This window comes from Hippocampus bargibanti, linkage group LG14, assembly GCF_051943395.1.
Source record: "Hippocampus bargibanti isolate YZ-2025 linkage group LG14, ASM5194339v1, whole genome shotgun sequence".
Classification (NCBI taxonomy): domain Eukaryota; kingdom Metazoa; phylum Chordata; class Actinopteri; order Syngnathiformes; family Syngnathidae; genus Hippocampus; species Hippocampus bargibanti.
In genome coordinates, this window is record NC_142747.1 from 16,324,619 (window position 1) to 16,344,569 (window position 19,951).

Consider the following 19,951-nt stretch of genomic DNA (forward strand, 5'->3'; position numbering starts at 1 on the left):
AAAATACACATTTTGCTCTGGCATTTTCGCATATTCAGTACAACCCTACTACTCATTCAAAATAAAATCAACATAAGATGTGATGCAATACAACACATCATTAACTCAACACATTTAACCTGCCCACATACAGAATACAGGAGCTGCACTTGATCATTTCGAAAAACATTACGAAGAATTAAAACACATCCAGGATCCATATGCTCATTGTTCTGTCATTCACTGCAACACCCTGAAGTCAGGAAGATGTGTTCACACAGCGGAAACGAGACAGGAACGATAACAATGGAAACACCAGCTCATTGAAAACGAAACGAATATATGCACATACGCACATTAGGTCATCAAGATTAAAAATATTCCATGAAAATGACTCATCATGAGTTGGGTAATGAAGAGGGCAAGGTACTACATGCAACACATACACACAGACAGTATTATAACGCATACTTTTTTGGAAACTGGAAATTTATATGGACATTTTTGATGATATGGAGATTGTGACAGTTTATGCTGGCAGAGTTTGGGGAAAAAATTTGTTGCCTCACCCAGAGGAAAATCCTATCATTTGTGCAATGCAGCTTTTTATTTTTTTTGCTGTACTTAAGCCAAATATTGATGTTCACAATACACATAATGTGGTGTACATTCATTCATTCTCCAAACTGCTTTATCTTTACTATGGTCGCGGGGGCGTATCGGAGCATATCCCAGCTGTCTTCGGTCAATAGGTGGGGGACACCCTAAGCCGGCAGCCAGCCAATCACAGAGCACACAGAAAACAAACAACCATGCATGCTCACACTCACACCTAAGGACATTTTGGAGTGTTCAATCAGCCTGCCATGCATGTTTTTGGAATGTGGGAGGGAACCGTAAGCCCCGGAGAAAATCTAAGCACGCATGCAGAGAACTTGACAACTCCAGAACGGAACTACAGAATTTGAATTGAACCGTGTACCATTGCACTGTGAAGTCGCCGCACCAACCACTAGATTACGAGGCCGCCACGTGCCCAATAATAAAGCCTTAAATTTTACCATGGTTTAATGTTAGTCGTTATGGTGGTAATTAGAGATAAATACATTACAAGTTCACCCTAACCTTTTTTAAATGGAGTTCATGTTTGTAAATGTATGATTTATATTACAATAATAATACATTTAATTTCTAAGCGCCTTTCAAAACTCAAGGACACTTTACAGTCACGGGATAAGAACTTTTTTGTCATCTATGCATTAGCTCCGTGTTCATTTTAAGAATTCAAAATGAAGAGAATTTGCCAATTGATGGCTGGAGTACAACATTTATAGTTACTTAAAGTGCTCTCAATGGTCTGACTTTTCCAAACTTTTGTAATGTTATTGTACTGTGAGGTCACTGGGATCTGCTTACTCCATTTTATTTACAGCATTGCAGAAATCATCAGTTGTTTGTTTACTTTCAACATTTACTCACAGCGGCCAATCACAATTTGATTAGGAGATTACAATTTTATTCTGGTCAATAGAGACCTGAGTTGTATTCCTTTTACACATCGACAACAATTTGACACAGCAAGTTGGGGTGTGATACGAGAAGGAATAAAATTATGGACCTGTATACCAAATGCCAATGTGAAGGGGAAATGTCACATCTTCTGTGGAATCCAAATACAGTACTGTATACCTTGAGAGTACCAACAAAAGGCTACTGTAATGGCAAAACATCAGGCAGCCAACATAAACACTGTCAAAGTTTGGTCCAAGATACAGAGCGGAGTTGCTGCACAAGTTGTTGTTGATTTTTTTTTTTATTGTGTATTTTTTTATGCTCGGTTGAGAGTCCCTCAGTCAACATTAAAAACTAACGGTGGTGGAGCTTTGCAGAGCTTTTATTTGACTTAACAGATGCCTCTTTTAAAAAGTAGCTTAACATTCAATTGTTGAGGTCGGTCTTCCAGTTCAACTTGATTTTTTTCTCTCAAATTCACTGTAAAATGTTTTTGACTCACAATGCAAAGCATTGTGTGAGTAATTTTAGTGGGGTGTGCTATTTAAGATATACTGCTTGTTGCATTTATTTACAACAATCTAACCCTTTCACTCGTTTTAGTAAATTATGATTCACATTCCAAAATAAGGCAAACATGGTGGCATGTCATTCGTTGTTCGGCACATAAATAAGTCAAACTATTTCACCTATTTTGGTGTGCTGGACGAATCTGTGCAAAGACACAATTGAAATACAAATATTGAAATAAATGAATCTGTCAACAATAATGGAAAATGTGTAGTATTTATAGCCGCGGAAGAGTTTTAAACCATACACGTCAAATCGTTCCCTTCTTCCACAACAATTCGAATCAACACAAAACACCAGCAAAAACGCGTGTACGTGAAAGTTAAACGGCCAACTTACCCGAGGTGTCATTTAAGAGTGCGAGAGGCAGATATGTTGGCAGCTTTTAAAAGTTGCCTGATGGCGTGCCTGAAGCATGTGCAAGAAGCGGCAAAGCGCCCTTCTTTTGTCCTCGAATGTCAAGCTGCCGATGCGGTTAATGCGAAAGAGGAAACGCCTGTCAATAAAAAAAGTGACTAAAATTATTCAAGTTGGCTTAACCTATATCACCAAAAAAGGATACATTAAAAGTAATTCTAGTAATATAAACATGTGAACTAAGAAAATGAGTAACTATTCTAGATTCTAAAAAAAGTAAGAAACAAATTATATAGAAAGTTACAGGCCTCGTCAAAAAAAAAAAAAACAAGAAAATTGGTGACATTTCTGGTCACGTGGTTTAAAGGCCATCTCTTGAGAAATTTGTCACGTGGTCTTTGTTCTTGAAAATATTCAATCTGTGTTACGAACGCGTTTATAATAATAATAATAATAATAATAATAATAATAATAATAATAATAATAATAATATTATAATAATAATAATAATAATAATAATAATAATAATAATAATAATAATAATAATAATAATAATAATAATAAATATAACAGAGTATGTAAATCGTTACAGACGCAATACTTTAATAACATTCTGTGAATACTTCTTGTTTTATGCAATATGTGTTTTTTTAACTCCATCGCAATATAATTTGTCAATATAATATTTCCCTTTATAATACATTAATTTATTAATAAATTGAAGCAAAATATCGCTATCGGAACAGGCTTGTCCTTATGGTTTAAGACACTTCTCGCTTTCCGTAGATGCGGAAGTCGTGTTTCACAACCATCACGTCTCCCGTGTGACTTTCACCGGTTTTCTTGGGGAGGTGAGGAAAGGCATAAGGCCGACCACCCAAACTCTTCCCAACATGTCACTTCTTCATACGGCCCTGTGTCTGACAAAACGGCACGCACTCGCCCCAGGAGGCGTCACTCTCAAGAAGGTAACAAATTAGCGAGTGGCGGGACTTCTCGTGAGCCGCTAAGTGGCGGGATCCCATCATGGAAGGGTTGAATGTCCCCCGTGTCATTGCACTAGGTACTGATCAACAGCTGCCGATCGTGCTCGTCTGGTGCGGTCCCCAACGAGAGGATCCGCAACATCGGCATATCCGCGCATATCGACTCGGGGAAGACCACCTTGACCGAACGCGTGCTGTACTACACGGGGAGAATAGCGGAGATCCACGAGGTTTGCAACACATGCGTTGAAATGATTGCAATTTGAGTGTTGATAAAGTTACGGTTTCCGTATTCACCGTGTGTCTGTGGTACCTCAGGTAAAAGGGAAAGATGGCGTTGGGGCCACCATGGACTCAATGGAGCTGGAGAGACAGCGGGGCATCACCATCCAGTCAGCTGCTACTTACACGATGTGGAAGGACCACAATATCAACATCATTGACACCCCAGGTACATAATATTGTCAGATTAATGGTGTGAAAGTGTGGAGGAAAGGAAGGTAATGATTATTCAGAATAAGAATACACACATTCTGATTTATATTGCGCTTTAACATCCGCTGTGGCTGGAAACAAAGTGCTTTACAAAACAGCTAACATAAAGTAAAATAATAAACACTACACATAAGACACAGAGAGTCATGTAATCCTAACTACACTTTTCTTCATACACACTGTTGTTTGAAGCGATTATAGATGAAAGAGGAACGTGTAAACAAAATCCGTTGGGATAGTGTGCAGCCCAACTGTGGCATTGTTATGCACAAATGCTATAGAAAACACATAATTAAATAATCAAAATGGAATGTTATTACGTCAAATGAAAGGTAGCCGATGACTACAGTGTACAGTATACGTCCTTAATAGTTTATAATACAGTACTGTATATACCCCATAAGTGTCAAAGAAAAACAAAACAATTTCTATCCATGATGTAATATTAAATTCTATAGTTTTTGAATTACATTGAATCTGCAGGAGAAAATGTTATCACTTCATCAAAGTGAGGAAAGATTGAACCATGTCCACGATAAATGTGTCGTTTGTTATTCAGGTCACGTGGACTTCACCATTGAAGTGGAACGAGCGCTGCGTGTGCTTGACGGTGCCGTGTTAGTCCTGTGTGCCGTGGGCGGAGTGCAGTGTCAGACAATGACGGTGAACCGGCAGATGAAGCGCTACAGCGTGCCCTTCCTCACCTTCATCAATAAGTTGGACCGCCTAGGCGCCAATCCTGACAGAGCCTTGCAGCAACTGAGGTGACGTACGACACAACACATGCAATCTAACTTGTATTTTGATTAACGTTTTGCAATTGTCTGTAGGAGCAAACTGAACCACAACTCAGCCTTTGTGAACATCCCCATGGGCCTGGAGGGCAACCTGAAAGGCATCATTGACCTTGTAGAGGAGAGAAGCATGTATTTTGAAGGATCTTTTGGGTAATATATATATATATATATATATATATATATATATATATATATATATATATATATATATATATATATATATATATATATATATATATATATTTGCAAGAAATCAGTCTAATCTAAATAATAAAGACAGACAATGTCTAAGTAACAATGCCATGGGAATTGCATTGTGAAGGTAATTGCACACACTAAATGTTGTCAATATCTAAGCCACAGGTGTCAAAGTCAAGGCCCGCGGGCCAAAACACATCATTTTTTTTCGGCCCGCGAAAGCAAATCAAACGTGTTAAATTCCATGATGATTGCTAATATCTGAGCCAAAATTTAATATTTTTGGATGTCAACCACAATAAAAGTCATTATTCTTGACTTCAGATTTGAAAACGATTTATTCATTAATTTGCTGTGTGCTCTATATGTAATATTTGAAGGGATTTAAACATTCTAATGGCTTCCCCAAATTCATAACGGCCCTAGAGAGGAAACCATAACTACAATGTGGCCCGCGGCAAAAAATGACTTTGACACCCCTGATCTAAGTCAACAATAAAGTAAAAGAAAAATGAAAAGATACATTAACAAGATAAAATGATATCACCATTTTTTCACAGTGATCATCCAGTCCAAATGTCCATATTTCCAGACAAATCATCCGCTACGATGACATCCCGGCGGATTACCGCGCGGAAGCTGCAGACCGCAGACAGGAGCTGGTGGAATGCGTCGCTAACGCTGATGAAGTCTTGGGAGAGATGTTCCTGGAGGAAAAGGTTCCGAGTAACGAGGACCTGAAGGTTGGTTATATTTTTTATATTTGTCGTGTGTGTTGTGTGGGCAAGAAGGTAAAATTGAATCCAGCAAAAAGGAGTTCTTGCTAAATGCTTAGCTTGCTAATTGCAGTGCAAATTTCCACGTTGTGGAACTAATGGGGTTTATCCTATAATTTTATCAGCATTCAGGAATTTCTAGACAGTAGGGGTGGTACAGTACTTCAAAATACTGCACGTAGGTATGCTGTAGTGCATAATTATGTCCACTGTTTATTAAACAAGAAATATATAAGGTACATGACCTTCAGGGATTTTTGTATACATTATTTATAATTATAATTCTTAATTAGCAGTGATTATTAGTATTATTGAGATTAATGAAAATATATATAACATGAAGATTAATACAGTACATATAATTATACTGTATATATATTGAGTACATACTCATACACAAGCTAGTAAATTATTTTAAAAAACACTACTAAATATTCAATGTACATTTCAGTACGAACACTCCCCAATTTATGAACGGGATATGTTCCGAACGGTCGTTCGTAAGGTGAATTCGTTCGTAAGTTGCTTCAGTACTATATTTTGTATGGAATGTATCTTAAAACTTATATTAGTATGTTTAAAGGACAACTGACGTCTCCGGTTGTGTCCATAATTTGTAAAATGGCTTCAAATGACTTCTACTGAGCGTATTTTACAAAGATTCCACCGCATATAGCTATATTTTACGTTTTAAGACTTGCGCTAAATATTCCGGAAGTCTTGTTATTGAGTTGGTGACGAGTCCGTACGTGACGTCACTGAAGGAATGCCCCTGACCGAAACACATTGTAGCAGTCCTTTCATCACATCAATGCTTGTTTGGTCTGAAAACCTCATGTTGCACCAAAAAGAGCCAGAAGAGGGTGACCAAGCTCCATATAAGGAATTTATCAGCCTGTGGAAACGGGCTGATTAATTCCTCACAGCAGCTTGGTCGCCATTTTCTGCCTCTTTTTTGGTGATACATTTCTCCCCCAATGTTGCCTCAAAATGGCACGGAATAAATTCTTTAATCGATTGCAAACATGTATGCTTTCCTCTTCAGAACGATTTGAATCATATTCATAACTGGATGTGTAACAAGAAAGCATATTCTCCGAATCTGAAGCCATTGTTTTGATTCTCCAGCAATGCAAGACGTCTTGGCGTGACGTCACGAACTACCACTGCAATATATTTCCATGACAAACGGACACGGTAAAAGCTGGTTAGCTGGCTATCTATTAGATAGCTAGTTGGCTGGCTATCTATTAGCTATCTGGTGGCTAGCTGGCTAGTTTGCTGGCTATCTATTGGCTATCTGTTAGCTAGCTGGCTCACTGGTTATCTGTTGGCTATCTATTAGCTAGCTAGCTAGCTAGTTTTATATTTATTTGAGTTATTCCGGATTGAATGAACGCTGGCACATGTGGCTGCCACTGCTCACCCACAGAAAAACTTATCCAGTGACTGTAAAGTGACCTTGAGAGTTTTAAAAGGCGCTTACAAATGAAATGTATTATTATTATTATTATTATTATTATTATTATTATTATTATTATTATTATTATTATTATATAAAACAAAATATTGGAGACAGGGAGACCTACAAATATGCAAATCAGCAGGTACTGGGGTATGCAGGTGTTAGCTGTGTCTTATGCTAACATAACTTACCAAATCTCACTCTTTTGAGAAAATGTGAATCAAAATGTTTTTTTCTGATCTGGATATTTGCTAGGCTGCCTTGCGCAGGGCCACAGTGCAGCGTCTCTTCACACCCGTGTTAGTAGGCTCCGCTTTGAAAAACAAAGGTGTTCAGCCCCTGCTGGATGCTATACTCTATTTCCTGCCCAACCCAACCGAAGTCAAAAACTACGCCATCCTCAACGATGAGTAAGCACGGACTCATGTATATGAACGGCAACCATTGCTGCACTTTTTCTGACTCTGTAATTTTTCACAACATAGAGATTCAAATGAGACTACAAAGATTGAAATGGACCCGACAAGGGATTCCGCAAAACCCTTTGTCAGTCTGGCCTTCAAACTGGAGGTGAGCCTTCAATTTCCACGTCCATACGCTCACCGCATATTGTCTCTCACATTATTTTTCTGTCTCTTTTCGCGAGCAGGCAGGTCGTTTTGGTCAGTTGACTTACATGCGGGTGTATCAGGGTTGCCTGAGGAAGTCAGAGTACATCTACAACACACGTACCAATAAGAGGGTGCGCGTGCAGAGGCTGGTGCGCTTGCATGCTGACCAGATGGAGGTAAGAGCCATTCATTATTGACCGATGTTTCTATAATGCCGGTGTCGCCTATAAAGGTTTAGTTACACCAAACCACATAACTGACTACTCGCAGTCAAGTCAAAATGTCATAGAAAGGCTAACAAAAACAAGTACAGGTAACATCCGAGTTACGACCGGGTTCCGTTTCGACAAAACGGTCGTAAGTCAAACGGTCGTAAATTGAAAATCATTCAAAATGGCTGATACGAGGATCACGTGATCATGACAAATGACGACACGCTGGCATCTTATTGTTCCGTTTCTTCTCGCCATTGTCGGGGTTACCATTGCCTCCCACCCCACTCGTCGTTTTTGGTATTCTTTATTTTTAGATTATTCCCCTGGTCCTCTTTTTGGGACCAGCGCTTTGTGTTGTAGCTTAATAAATCATCCTGCACGGACCTCTGTCTCTGTCGCGTTGCTGGCTGGAGGCCGTAGAATTTTTAAAAAAAGTCTGGTGGTCGTAAGCACGGGTGGTCGTAACTCGCTTCGGTCGTAAATCGGATGTTACCCGTATTGATATCACAGTAGTTTTAAATATTCCACAAACATTTATATTTGAACATAAGCTCTAGAAATGGTCGCGTATGATTGAATAATGATCTTTCCTGTTTTCCTTGAGCAACAAATCTTCATATTTTCTCACTGCATACTATAAAATTCTCCAGGATGTAGATGAGGTGTATGCAGGTGACATCTGTGCTCTGTTTGGCATCGATTGCGCAAGCGGAGACACGTTCACAACCAAAACCAGCGATAACCTCTCCATGGTGAGTCCCCCGACATATTGTCAATACAGTGAACTCCACTTTATGCTAATGTAAAAAAAAAACTGAATATATACATAATTCTATTAGTAGTTTGACCCCTCCCACACATATTTTAAAACATTTATTAATAAAGGTTTTAAGAATATCAGTATTTAATGTGCATTTTTTGTGCATGCTCATATTCTCTTATGCTCATTCACTGCCATTCACAAACTTATTCAGGAATTGAAAACATGACAGAGTGCAATTACTGAATTTGTTTGGGTTTTGTCTTTTCTTGCTTGGGTGCCAATAAAGCGCTGTCCAGACCGCTGGGAATGTTTTTCCTTTCCACAAGGGGGCAGCATTTCCCTTTTTTCATATTAGCACTTTTTTCCAGCTTCAGCTGTTGTTAAACCAATATGTATGTATTGCATCGTATTCTGGACAACCGCCCTCATTTCAAGCTTATATAACTCCAGACCCATATAATTTAGAAAATAACTTATTTTCTTGTTGGCATATTTGACAATAAAGCTGACTTTGACTTTTATTTTTATTGTGGGGGTGCTGATATAGTGCTGGAGGGGGCAGCATTTTCCTTTTGTACAGCCACCCCCAGTTCAAGCTCATAACTCCAGACCCATATAATTTAGGAATTAACATTTTTTTTTTCTGATGAAAGAAGAGAGTCTAAGGTTTCTTACACTGCATTGAATGATTTAAGTGGATTTCGAAAGTCTTTTGAGCGCCTTCATGAATGTGCTCATTAAGTTTATGCATTTTATTGTTCTCCTGCAGCATTACAGTCAGAAAGCACAATGTTAAAATAAAGAAAGCTGTTAAAAATGACATTATAGCAAGTTATGAGCAATATACCGTCATAGCAGTAAAAACACGTCCTAGATTTTGTAAAATATTTGTTTCCTTCTCGCCGACAGGAATCAATTCACATCCCAGATGCCGTCATTTCCATGTCCATGAAACCAGCCAACAAGGTAGATTAAATACATTCAAATGACCACGCTGTAAAAAAAGAATCTCTTAACACAGTTTTCTTTTGGAGTAGAATGACCTGGATAAATTCTCAAAAGGGATTAACCGCTTCACCCGGGAAGATCCGACCTTCCGGGTTCACTTTGATACTGAAAACAAAGAAACCATCATCTCGGGCATGGGGGAATTGCATCTTGAGATATACTGCCAGGTACAGTACACGAAAGATTGCAAGAACCGTATTTTCCGGTGTATAAGCCGCACCACCAATGAATGGTGTATTTTGAAACTTTTTTCCATATATAAGGCGCACCTTCAATGAATGAAAAAAGGGGTTTCCAAATAGAATAAATGTATAAAGGTTTTCCAAATATAAGACACTCCACATTATAAGCCGCTATAGTAGAGGCTGGGGATACACACTACTTATACGGGACAAAATGGAGTCTGTGGCTGCTGATAGTAGTTGCGAGACCTGTTGTGGCTCAATATTATTTTACATAGAAGGCGCACCGGTATATAAGGCGCACGCTCATCTTTAGAAGAAAATCAAGGCTGTTTGGTGCACCTTATACACCGGAAAATATGCTAATTGACACCCGTCTCATTGCCTATCGCATTTAGAGTTATCGGATGATAACTTCCTGTTGACGCCATGTTTGATTGGATGATGGTCTATCCCTTGTCTACTAAAGACATTCATTTTCAGATGAATTTTAATTTCTGTTCCTCCTGTGTGGAAGGAGCGAAGTGTTTTAAATCTGTCTTGTTTTTTTTTTTTTTGGTCCTTCCAGAGGATGGAGAGAGAGTACAACTGCCCCTGTGTGATGGGAAAACCCAAAGTGGCTTTCAGAGAGAGCATCACTGCTGCTGTACCGTAAGTGCTGAATCCCAACACACACACACATATGCACACACTGGCAAATAGGAGGCAATGCAAGTTATTTTATTTTACTTTTTTAATGTACTATATTTATTAACGCTGCTGAATACTCACAGCCTCACTCCAATACTCAGGTGGAAGATTATTGCCACTTTTACAAAAGTGTAGTTTTTAGGTTCGTTACAGAGTATTCTCGCTTCTCCGTCTTCAGTACTTTAACTCCCTCTGGAGGAGACCATGTGACCAGCATCTTCCACGCAATTATGTCCTGTAACGGCAGGAAATAAAACCACTTTAAATACCGATTTTGAATACAAATACAGACACTCCCCTACTTACGAACGTACATACGAACATATTTGTAGTAACATATGTAGTATTCTCTCCAGTCGTACATGTACATATCTTTATAGAGCATATATTTACTCAAATCTTTATTTTTCAGTGCAAACCAATACAGGTTACTTATCTTCTTCTTTTCCTTTTGGCTTTTCCCTTCTAAGGGTCGCCACAGCGAATCAGTCTGCTCCATCCAGGTTACTGATACAAGCCTTAAACATGCTTATATAAACCTTAAACACACTCATATAAGCCTGAAACATACGTTCCATACAAAATATAGCACTGAAGCAACTTACGAATGAATTCACCTTACGAACAACCGTTCAGAATGTATCTTGTTTGGAATTTGGGAGCATTTGTATACGGCACATTCTGATGTAGCGTGCCCTTTCCATAGACTATAATGCTGAAGTGTAGTTACAGTTAAGTCTCGTTATATCGATATCGGATATATCGATAGTCCCGGTTATATCGATATTTTTTCGGACTCCCTTGAATATCGATATAACGAGACTTTACTGTATATTATACTTCATTTCAAATTTTTGGCCAAATAAAATGAACATACTGTACTAACTACAGAATCAAAATAGTAAAAAAAAAACAGAAATACAGTAAAGTCTCGTTATATCGATATTCAAGGGAGTCCGAAAAAATATTGATATAACCGGGACTATCGATATATCCGACCCTGTTTGCATGTAATTTTCTCCGTGCGTGCATAGAAATAGTATCGATATAACCGGGACTATCGATATATCCGATATCGATATAACGAGACTTTACTGTAACGGAGAAATAGTGTTATAAGGCAAAGAGTACCTGTGACACCATTTCATGCAGCAATACGTCATATTCAAACTTCAGCAGATCGTCATCACTTGCCTGTAGGACCCAATAGAACATAATTCTTTAGACAAACAGTACATTTTTAGGTGTGTCTTTCAGCCAAGTGAATAGCCTACCAGCCGTGTGACGTTGGCTACTTGAGCCATGTTGTACAAAGTGTCTTCAGTGGATTCTTTAAGCATGACAAAGCTGGACGCTACGGCGCCAAGGTGCCAGAATGGAAGGTTCTCAGGCTCAATGTGACCGTTGCTGTCTGTGGATGATAGGGACAAAAAGAATACATCTTCTGTTTCACAATACTCTGTTACATTTGGCAATTCGCGACACATTTACAGTATTAGTATTAGTACTGCATTTTTATTTTTACTTATACATGACAGCATGTTTGTGAGGATAAGTGATGTTTTCATGTTAAATTTATATAATGTATAAATGCATCTACAAAATAGGTCAAGAATTGCTTACAGAAGCCACATGATAGCAGCAAATTATTTAAACAAAGAGGACCATAATGTAGCAACATCATGCATTATAAGCACAGATATCTACGCATGTTCAATAAACCAGGAGTTAACTCATTCACTGCCATTCACAAATTTATTCGGGAATTAAAAATATGACGTAGAGCTCCATTCCCGAACTTGTTCGGGTTTTGTTTTTTCATGCTTGGGTGTCGAGAAAGCACTGGCCATGGCCTCTGGCAATGTTTTTTCTTTTCCAAAAGGGGGCAGCATTTCCCTTTTTTCCATGTTATTGCTTTGTTCCAGCTTCAGCTGTTGTTAAAGCGCCATATAAATCAACATGTATGTATTGCATTGTATTTTGTACAGCTGCCCTCATTTCAAGCTCATATAACTCCAGACCCATATAATTTAGGAATTAGTCTTTTTTATGAAAGAAGAGGGTCGAAGGTTTCTTACGCTGCATTGAATGTTTATGTAGTCCTAAAATTCAATATTCTGTGCGTTCTGGAATTCAAGTGACAATGACAAAAACCCTGGCACTGAAGCGGACATATTTTTGCACATCGTCTGGCAGTGAATGAATTAAATTAACAAAGCACATTCACCTGAGCCTCACAACTAACATACAAGCCAAACAGATGCACACTGACATGGCTTCACACAAACATGTTTTTTTTTTTTAAGATCGTAAATAAGGGGTCACATACCGGGCAGGTTTTGTGCAAATAGCAGGGTGTGATTCCTTTTGTATAGCTGGTACAATAAGGTCTCTTCTTCAATGCTGACATTGTTTTTCAAGAGGTCATCGTGTGATGAAACATGGACCTGCAGTGGAGGGTGTTCCTCCTTGCGGGGGAATATAACCTCTGCCATGCACTTTGCTGTGGTCTGTGGTAGGATGGAGAAGCCTGTGAGCGTACTTGTTAAAAAAAAACTATTATTATTTCATGTTAATGAAGTACAGGTAACACTATTGCAAGCATACACTCCGAACAATAAGGCAGAGACTGACTGAATTACCGGTAGACACTTGCAAACAAATTACAGCCCGCGATACGGGAGGCAACTGACTCTCTCACACAAACACTGTTAAAAAAAAAAAAACATGTCCTACTTTCTTCACCATTTCCTGTACAGAGAGCTCAAGCTTATATTTTCTCCCAGAGCCAGGCACATCCTAGAAAGAAAAACACTCATCAGTTGAGGCCATACACACACACACACACACACACACACACACACACACACACACACACACACACACACACACACACACACACACACACACACAAGCTTATTACTTTTAGACTAACTTGCCTCTGCAAATGCCCCAAAGACCTTCTGCAGTCCAAAAACTTTGTATGGTGAGCCGTGGAGGGTATTCAGGTAATGCTGCACCACCTTGGCTGCCCTCTGAGCAGGGTAGTGATTCGGGTTGAGGTCTCCAGTCTCCATCACCTCCTCCATTGACTCCCCCTCTACCACCACTGCAGTGGGCTATAATAATAAAAAGCAGAGAAAGAGTCCAAAGGGTGTACAAAGGCTGCTTGGACTTTGTGTACTCCAGGTGTACAGAAGGCTGGGCTAGTTTGTCTTAGGTTAAGGTGGATCGGATGAAAAACATTGACAAAACCAAAAACAAACAAATTAGACTTTCATAGCCTAATAAAAAAGTGACAAAACAAAAAACAAACAAATTAGACTTTCAAATCTTGCATGATCCTGATCAAAACTGAACAATAGTAACTTTAATGTTCTTCAGTCAGTTGTCTTCATGGAAGTGGAAGAGTTGTGTCTCACTTCCTGTTTGTCAAACGGGACCACCTTTATTTAAAGAGACAGTGTTCTTTTTGTACCGTTTGGGTAATCCAGGGGTGCTCACACTTTTTTTTAGCATGAGAGCTACTTAAGTCAAAATGATCGACCCATTATATTTATTGATCAATATATTGAGGATTCTTGCAATTTATGTTGACGTATAACCGCGTATGTTGCGCAACACAACACAATTCTGTACATTTTTTTGCCATTACCTGAGGTCACTCTGATAACTGGCAGACGAGACAAACGCACTTTGAATACGTCATCGTGAAAAAAGTCCTACTCCCATTCCGTATTAAAGTGAATTTTTTTCTTCTTATTTGATCCAGCCTCTCAACTCATTTTTATACCCCATATTACTATATTAAGAGGGAAAAAACGAGCGAAATATTAGCATGTAGGTAACGACTAGGTTGTTAACGTTGCAACGCTCAGTGGCTTGTTTGAGCACGTGTGTATCTAATAATGAACTGTCATCTGATTGGTTGTTCGGTGTATCAATCAAGTGAAGGGATGGCTGATAGGTTGACGTCTAGTTTTTTTGTTTTACGGAAGAATTAAACTTTATTTATACAGCGTCAGTTCTTGTTAGTGTCACATCACCTTTTCATGTGATCTCCCGATAGTAATAATAAATAAAATGTATATTTTATCTCTAAACGCCTTTTCAAATAGTCAAGGACACTTTATAGTCACTTTGGAGATCGACTGGTCGATCGCGATCGACGTATTGAGCACACCTATGATTAAATCATTGGTTGCTGGGCAGATATCACAAAACCTCCCTGTACAAATTACAATCTCATTTGTAGATTTGTGAGACGCTGAGTGTTAATAGTTCTAATGGTGTTTTTTTTCTTTTTGGTGGAAATTATTTTTCACATTTGCGAGTGAGATTATTTTTCAAATTTGGTCAGCCTTTTTTAAAAGTCATTACAAAATCTACACATTGTCACCTTCTCCATTTTGTAGGTTTGACTTCACTCACAAGAAGCAGAGTGGTGGTTCTGGTCAGTATGGAAAAGTTATCGGTGTCCTTGAACCTCTGGACCCAGAACATTACACCAAGTTGGAGTTTGAAGACCACACCGTGGGAACTAATGTTCCAAAGCAGCTCGTGCCAGCCGTCGAAAAGGTTTGCGCTAGCTTCTTTAGCTTCACAAGTTCTGTTGTCCTGCTCCTTCATTTAAATCCCCCGCATTATACTCCAGGGCTTCAGGGAGGCCTGCGAGAAGGGAACTCTAAGTGGCCATAAGATCTCTGGAGTACGATTTCTTCTGGAGGATGGAGCGCATCACATTGTGGACTCCAACGAAATGTCTTTTATCCGCGCCGGGGAGGGTGCTTTAAAACAAGGTGAAGGTGATTTTCATCCTGATGGAAAATAGCATCCCATTCATTCCATCCATGTTGTTCTTCACAGCTATGGAGAAGGCCAACAGCATCATCTTGGAACCTATCATGTCGGTGGAAATCGTGGCACCTCAGGAATTTCAAGGCGTGGTGATCGCAGGGGTGAACCGTCGCCATGGTATCATCACTGGCCAAGATGGAGCTGAAGGATACTTCACTTTGTATGCAGATGTAAGTCAAAGCACGTGAACACATCCTGCCTGTACTCAGCGCCGTCATGTCATTGGATTTAACGGATTGTGTTTACTTCTGACAGGTTCCCCTAAATGACATGTTTGGCTATGCCACGGAGCTACGCTCTTGCACTGAAGTAAGAAAAAATTATCTTTCGTAGAATCGGTCTGACTTACTTGCACAACAGCAACCATGAACGAACAAAAAAAGGAATGACTTTGTATTAATTCAGCAGGGCAGACAAATTCTTAGTCCTGTGAAAAGGACATGTCGACTTTTATCACTTTGAAGTTGTTTAAAAAAAGTGTGATTGGATTAGCCTTTATTAGTCTCGCAGTAGAAATATTTACATTTCGTCGCAGCAAAGTGATGCAAGTAAGAGGAAAGGAAAGAAAGAGGTAGAAAAACAAAACACGGAACCTGCTGTAAAGGCAGCCACTCTTGGAGCGCCATCTTGAAGTAAAAAACAACAACAACAACCAAAACAATGAAATAACAAATAGTGTGACACAACACAAAACACACAAACAGTCATTCAATCTTAAGCACTTTCTGCTCCATCCTTGTTATATGAAGCAGTTTTAGATGAAACAGGAGAGGATCAAAGCGTCCTTTTCACCAGTGAATTAGGGACGTCACGGTGAAATGTGCACATCTGCTACAAGCTAAATATTGAACGCAAACACAAAGCTGTAGCATCCATGAACGAAAAGAGACTGTCTCACATTTCCTGTCCCACGTAAATCCGCTTCAATTCCGAGCCGCGACAGTTCCACTTTTCCAAGACAATATAAAGAGTCATGGGAGCTTCCATGAATGCCAAAAATTGATATAACCATGAGCTAAATGGTGATATTTTTTTTTCTTCTTAAAATAATGTCTATGTTTTGTCTATGTGTTGTAATAAGGGCAAGGGTGAGTACACTATGGAGTACAGCAGTTATCAACCGTGTCTACCAAGCACACAGGAAGAACTCGTCCACAAGTACTTGGAGGCTACGGGCCAGTTACCTACAAAGAAGAAATTGAAGAGCTGAATCCTCATCACTGGTAGAGCTTTATAATTCAATCGTGTGGACTCCAAACCTTTATTTACACTGTCGATTTTGTCAGTGAACCCATAACCCACCCAGTCTGGGGAAATCTAATTTATTATTAGAACCTTGATATGGACATCATGGGCAAGAATTAAATCCTTCCTTGAGCAAATAAGCATATAAATATTCATTGGATTATTCATTGCAATTTTCATTGCCACATCTGATGCGATAGAATAGGAGAAATGAAAAGAGAGTTCAATTTCACAATCCTGTACCCGAATTGCAGAATATCTTTGACATGTAAAGTGCGTCACTTTTAACGCATTCGGCATTTTAAAGGTATTTCAACAGAAAAAAAATGTGATACAGCCACAACACAAAAAGTGATACAGTGATACCTCGGTTTACAAACCCCTTGGTTTACGAACTTTTCGGTTCACGAACTTTACATTTATGAAAATTTTACCTTGGCATACGAACTTTACCTTGGCATACAAACTTTTTTTCGTACACGGCGCTGCCTCAATGAGTGATGTGTGGTTCGCGAACGAGCCTGTTCTTCTAACCATAAAATGGCAGCCGACTGTTTTTGTCCTCTATTCCCCGCCCAGTCTTTGGTTATTGCCATGTGATTGGTCAAGAACGCAGCAGTGAGGGGGGAGATTTTGAAAGAGACACAGACGACAGAGAGTGACAAACAGATAGAAAGTAACATTTGGAGTTTCAACTTTGATAGTTCAAAGGCAGAGTTTAGACTGCAAGGTTAAACTATCCCATCAATCAGGCTCCACAAACAACCCACACAAGCAATCTGTACACTTGATGCAAAAAGCTATCAACCCAGCTAAACAGAACACAATTGATGAGGAACTAGATAAAATTATCACAGTGAAAGCACCTACAAAGGATCATTCCTCAAGATGGTGAAAGAAGAAGGTTACGTTCCTCATCAAGTGTTTAATGCTAATGAAACCGGCCACTCCATTCCATCAAGCCATCAACAACCATCACAAAGGTAAATAAAACGACTTTATTATACAGTACAGTTTATTTATTTAATTATAATACCATAGCACATTTATAATACATAAAATAAGGTATATTGTGTGTAGTTTTAAGGCTTAGAAAATTAGAAAGTGGAAAATTATGTTTTATGGGGACCTGGGAACGGATTATTTTCATTTTAATGGTTTCCTATGGGAAAATAAATTTTGAGATACACACTTTTCGCCTTAAACACTGGGAACCAATTAAGTTCGTAACCCAAGGTTTCACTGTACATTGATAATGAAGATTTAAAATGTTTTCAGATTAATTTCCTTTTAGGGAATAAATTAGTGTCTAAAATATATTATGTTACATTGTGTAGTTGTGCTCTTTTGTTTACATTCCCTGTGAGATTTTTATTTAGAGATGCACTATTCTTGAACTAAATCATGTGTGATTTTATTTTGAAGGGGATTTTTTCCCCACAATCATTAAAAAAAGACACAAAGCAATGAGGAAAATCTTGAAATGGTTCCTGTTCAAATGAGAATTACTTCTCAACAGAGGTTAAGGAAAAGAATAAATAAAACGACATACAGAATTTTCACACAAATTGACATTTCTCAAATTCTTTCAGGGTGGATAAGCTTACGAAAACAACTACATGATATTAAATATTAAAATGGGTGCCCTATGAAGGATTAAGAAGAAAAATGCTGCATAGTTATAACAATTTTGGCCAATGTTTTTGTATTATGTACAGAATGGCTTCAATATCATGATGACTGCAACAAATATATAGTTTGTAAAAACTGAATGGTCCTTTTTATAAAAAAAAAAATACTTAAAAAAATACCACATTCACCTTTATCATTTTATTAAAGTTGTGTAGCATGCATGAGTTTCTCTCACCTTCTCAGAATTGTCTGATGCAGCATTAGGGACGACGGTCACAGTGGGGCTTCCATTTATGACCCCGCTGAGCCCAACCATGGTCAAAAGCAACCCCAAAATCATGGTGTGCTCAGGTACGCTGCAGATGCGGGAGAAAAAGTTCAAATGCGGGAAAACAGGAATGAGCGACGACTTGTTGTGAGTGCTGCTTTATAACGAAGGAGTCGGAAGGGGAAATGGCGGTGAAGAGGATGTCTAGATTCCTGCCTTGCGGAAAGTGCTTATTGTTGTACTTTCTCGAAATCCAACATGGTTTTTATTAGGTGTGGTCCTAAACCATGTCAGTCAGTGGCTTTGCCACAATAATAATAATAGTCATAGCCATAGTCGTAGTCATAGTAATGATAGTAATACAGTGATACCTTGGCTTAGGAACTTAATTGGATCCCAAACAGAGTGTGTAAGGCGAAAAGTGTGGATCCCAAAAATTAATTTCCCATAGGAAACCATTATAATGAGAATAATCCGTTCCCAGGTCCCTAATTTTCTACTTTATAATTTTTCTAAGCCTTAAAACTACACAAAATATACCTTATTTTATGTATAATAAATGTGCTATGGTATTATAATTAAAGAAATAAACTGTACTGTATAATAAAGTCGTTTTATTTACCTTTGTGATGGTCGTTGATGGCTTGAAGGAATGGAGTGGCCTGTTTCCTCAGCATTAAACACTTGATGAGGAACTTCTTCTTTCACCATCTTGAAGAATTTATCCCTTGTAGGTGCTTCCTCTGCGATAATTTTACCTAGTTCCTCATCAATTTTGTACTGTAATAATAATAATAATAATATTATATACATTACATTTTAAGCGCTTTCAAAGCTCTCAAGGACACTTTACAGTCACAGACAAGCATAGGTGCGATAATAAATAAAATATAATCACAAATAGAATGAATACAATAAATAAAATACAATTATAAATATAAACAAGAGAAAGAGCTACACAGAAAATGCAATTTTAAATAGGTGGGGTTTGAGATGGGATTTAAAGGTGGGAAAAGAATCGAGGTTACTAATGTTGGGAGGGAGAGAGTTCCAGAGTTTGGGGGCAGAGCAGCTGAAAGCTCTGTCCCCCATCTAGCTGAGACAGGTGGGGGGAGGGGCACACAGAGGTGGAGGAAGGAAGAAGTTCTGAGGGTGCGAGAGGGAATATAAATTTGAAGACGGTCAGATAGGTATGGGGATGGATAGCTTTAAATGTATAAAGAAGAATTTTGAAGTTGACCCCATGCTGATTTAGGGCTAAACAATGGAAAACGCCATTAGCAAGCTAAAATTCAAGTTGACTTGACAACAGTGCAGGGAAAAACACATCACACACGTCAAGATC

General features: G+C 38.6%; 2 protein-coding genes across 2 annotated transcripts; one reads left to right on the forward strand and one right to left on the reverse strand.

The window, feature by feature from the left end:
- Positions 1-3,213: 3,213 nt before the first annotated feature.
- Positions 3,214-16,846, forward strand: gfm1 (G elongation factor, mitochondrial 1). Its single transcript, XM_089014594.1, has 18 exons — positions 3,214-3,386; positions 3,482-3,634; positions 3,723-3,855; positions 4,459-4,663; positions 4,730-4,846; positions 5,487-5,637; positions 7,391-7,545; positions 7,621-7,705; positions 7,785-7,922; positions 8,612-8,713; positions 9,634-9,690; positions 9,762-9,899; positions 10,483-10,565; positions 15,020-15,182; positions 15,259-15,403; positions 15,471-15,631; positions 15,717-15,770; positions 16,543-16,846. Exons 1-18 carry the CDS (start codon positions 3,312-3,314, stop codon positions 16,669-16,671), a joined length of 2,244 nt encoding a protein of 747 aa, XP_088870720.1. The 5' UTR covers positions 3,214-3,311; the 3' UTR covers positions 16,672-16,846.
- On the reverse strand, positions 10,619-18,761 carry lxn (latexin). Its single transcript, XM_089014599.1, has 7 exons — positions 18,574-18,761; positions 13,544-13,723; positions 13,341-13,403; positions 12,934-13,114; positions 11,879-12,015; positions 11,736-11,798; positions 10,619-10,839 (listed from the first exon to the last, which is right to left on the reverse strand). The coding sequence occupies exons 1-7, from the start codon at positions 18,676-18,678 to the stop codon at positions 10,726-10,728; spliced, it is 843 nt and encodes a 280-aa protein (XP_088870725.1). The 5' UTR covers positions 18,679-18,761; the 3' UTR covers positions 10,619-10,725.
- Positions 18,762-19,951: the final 1,190 nt, after the last annotated feature.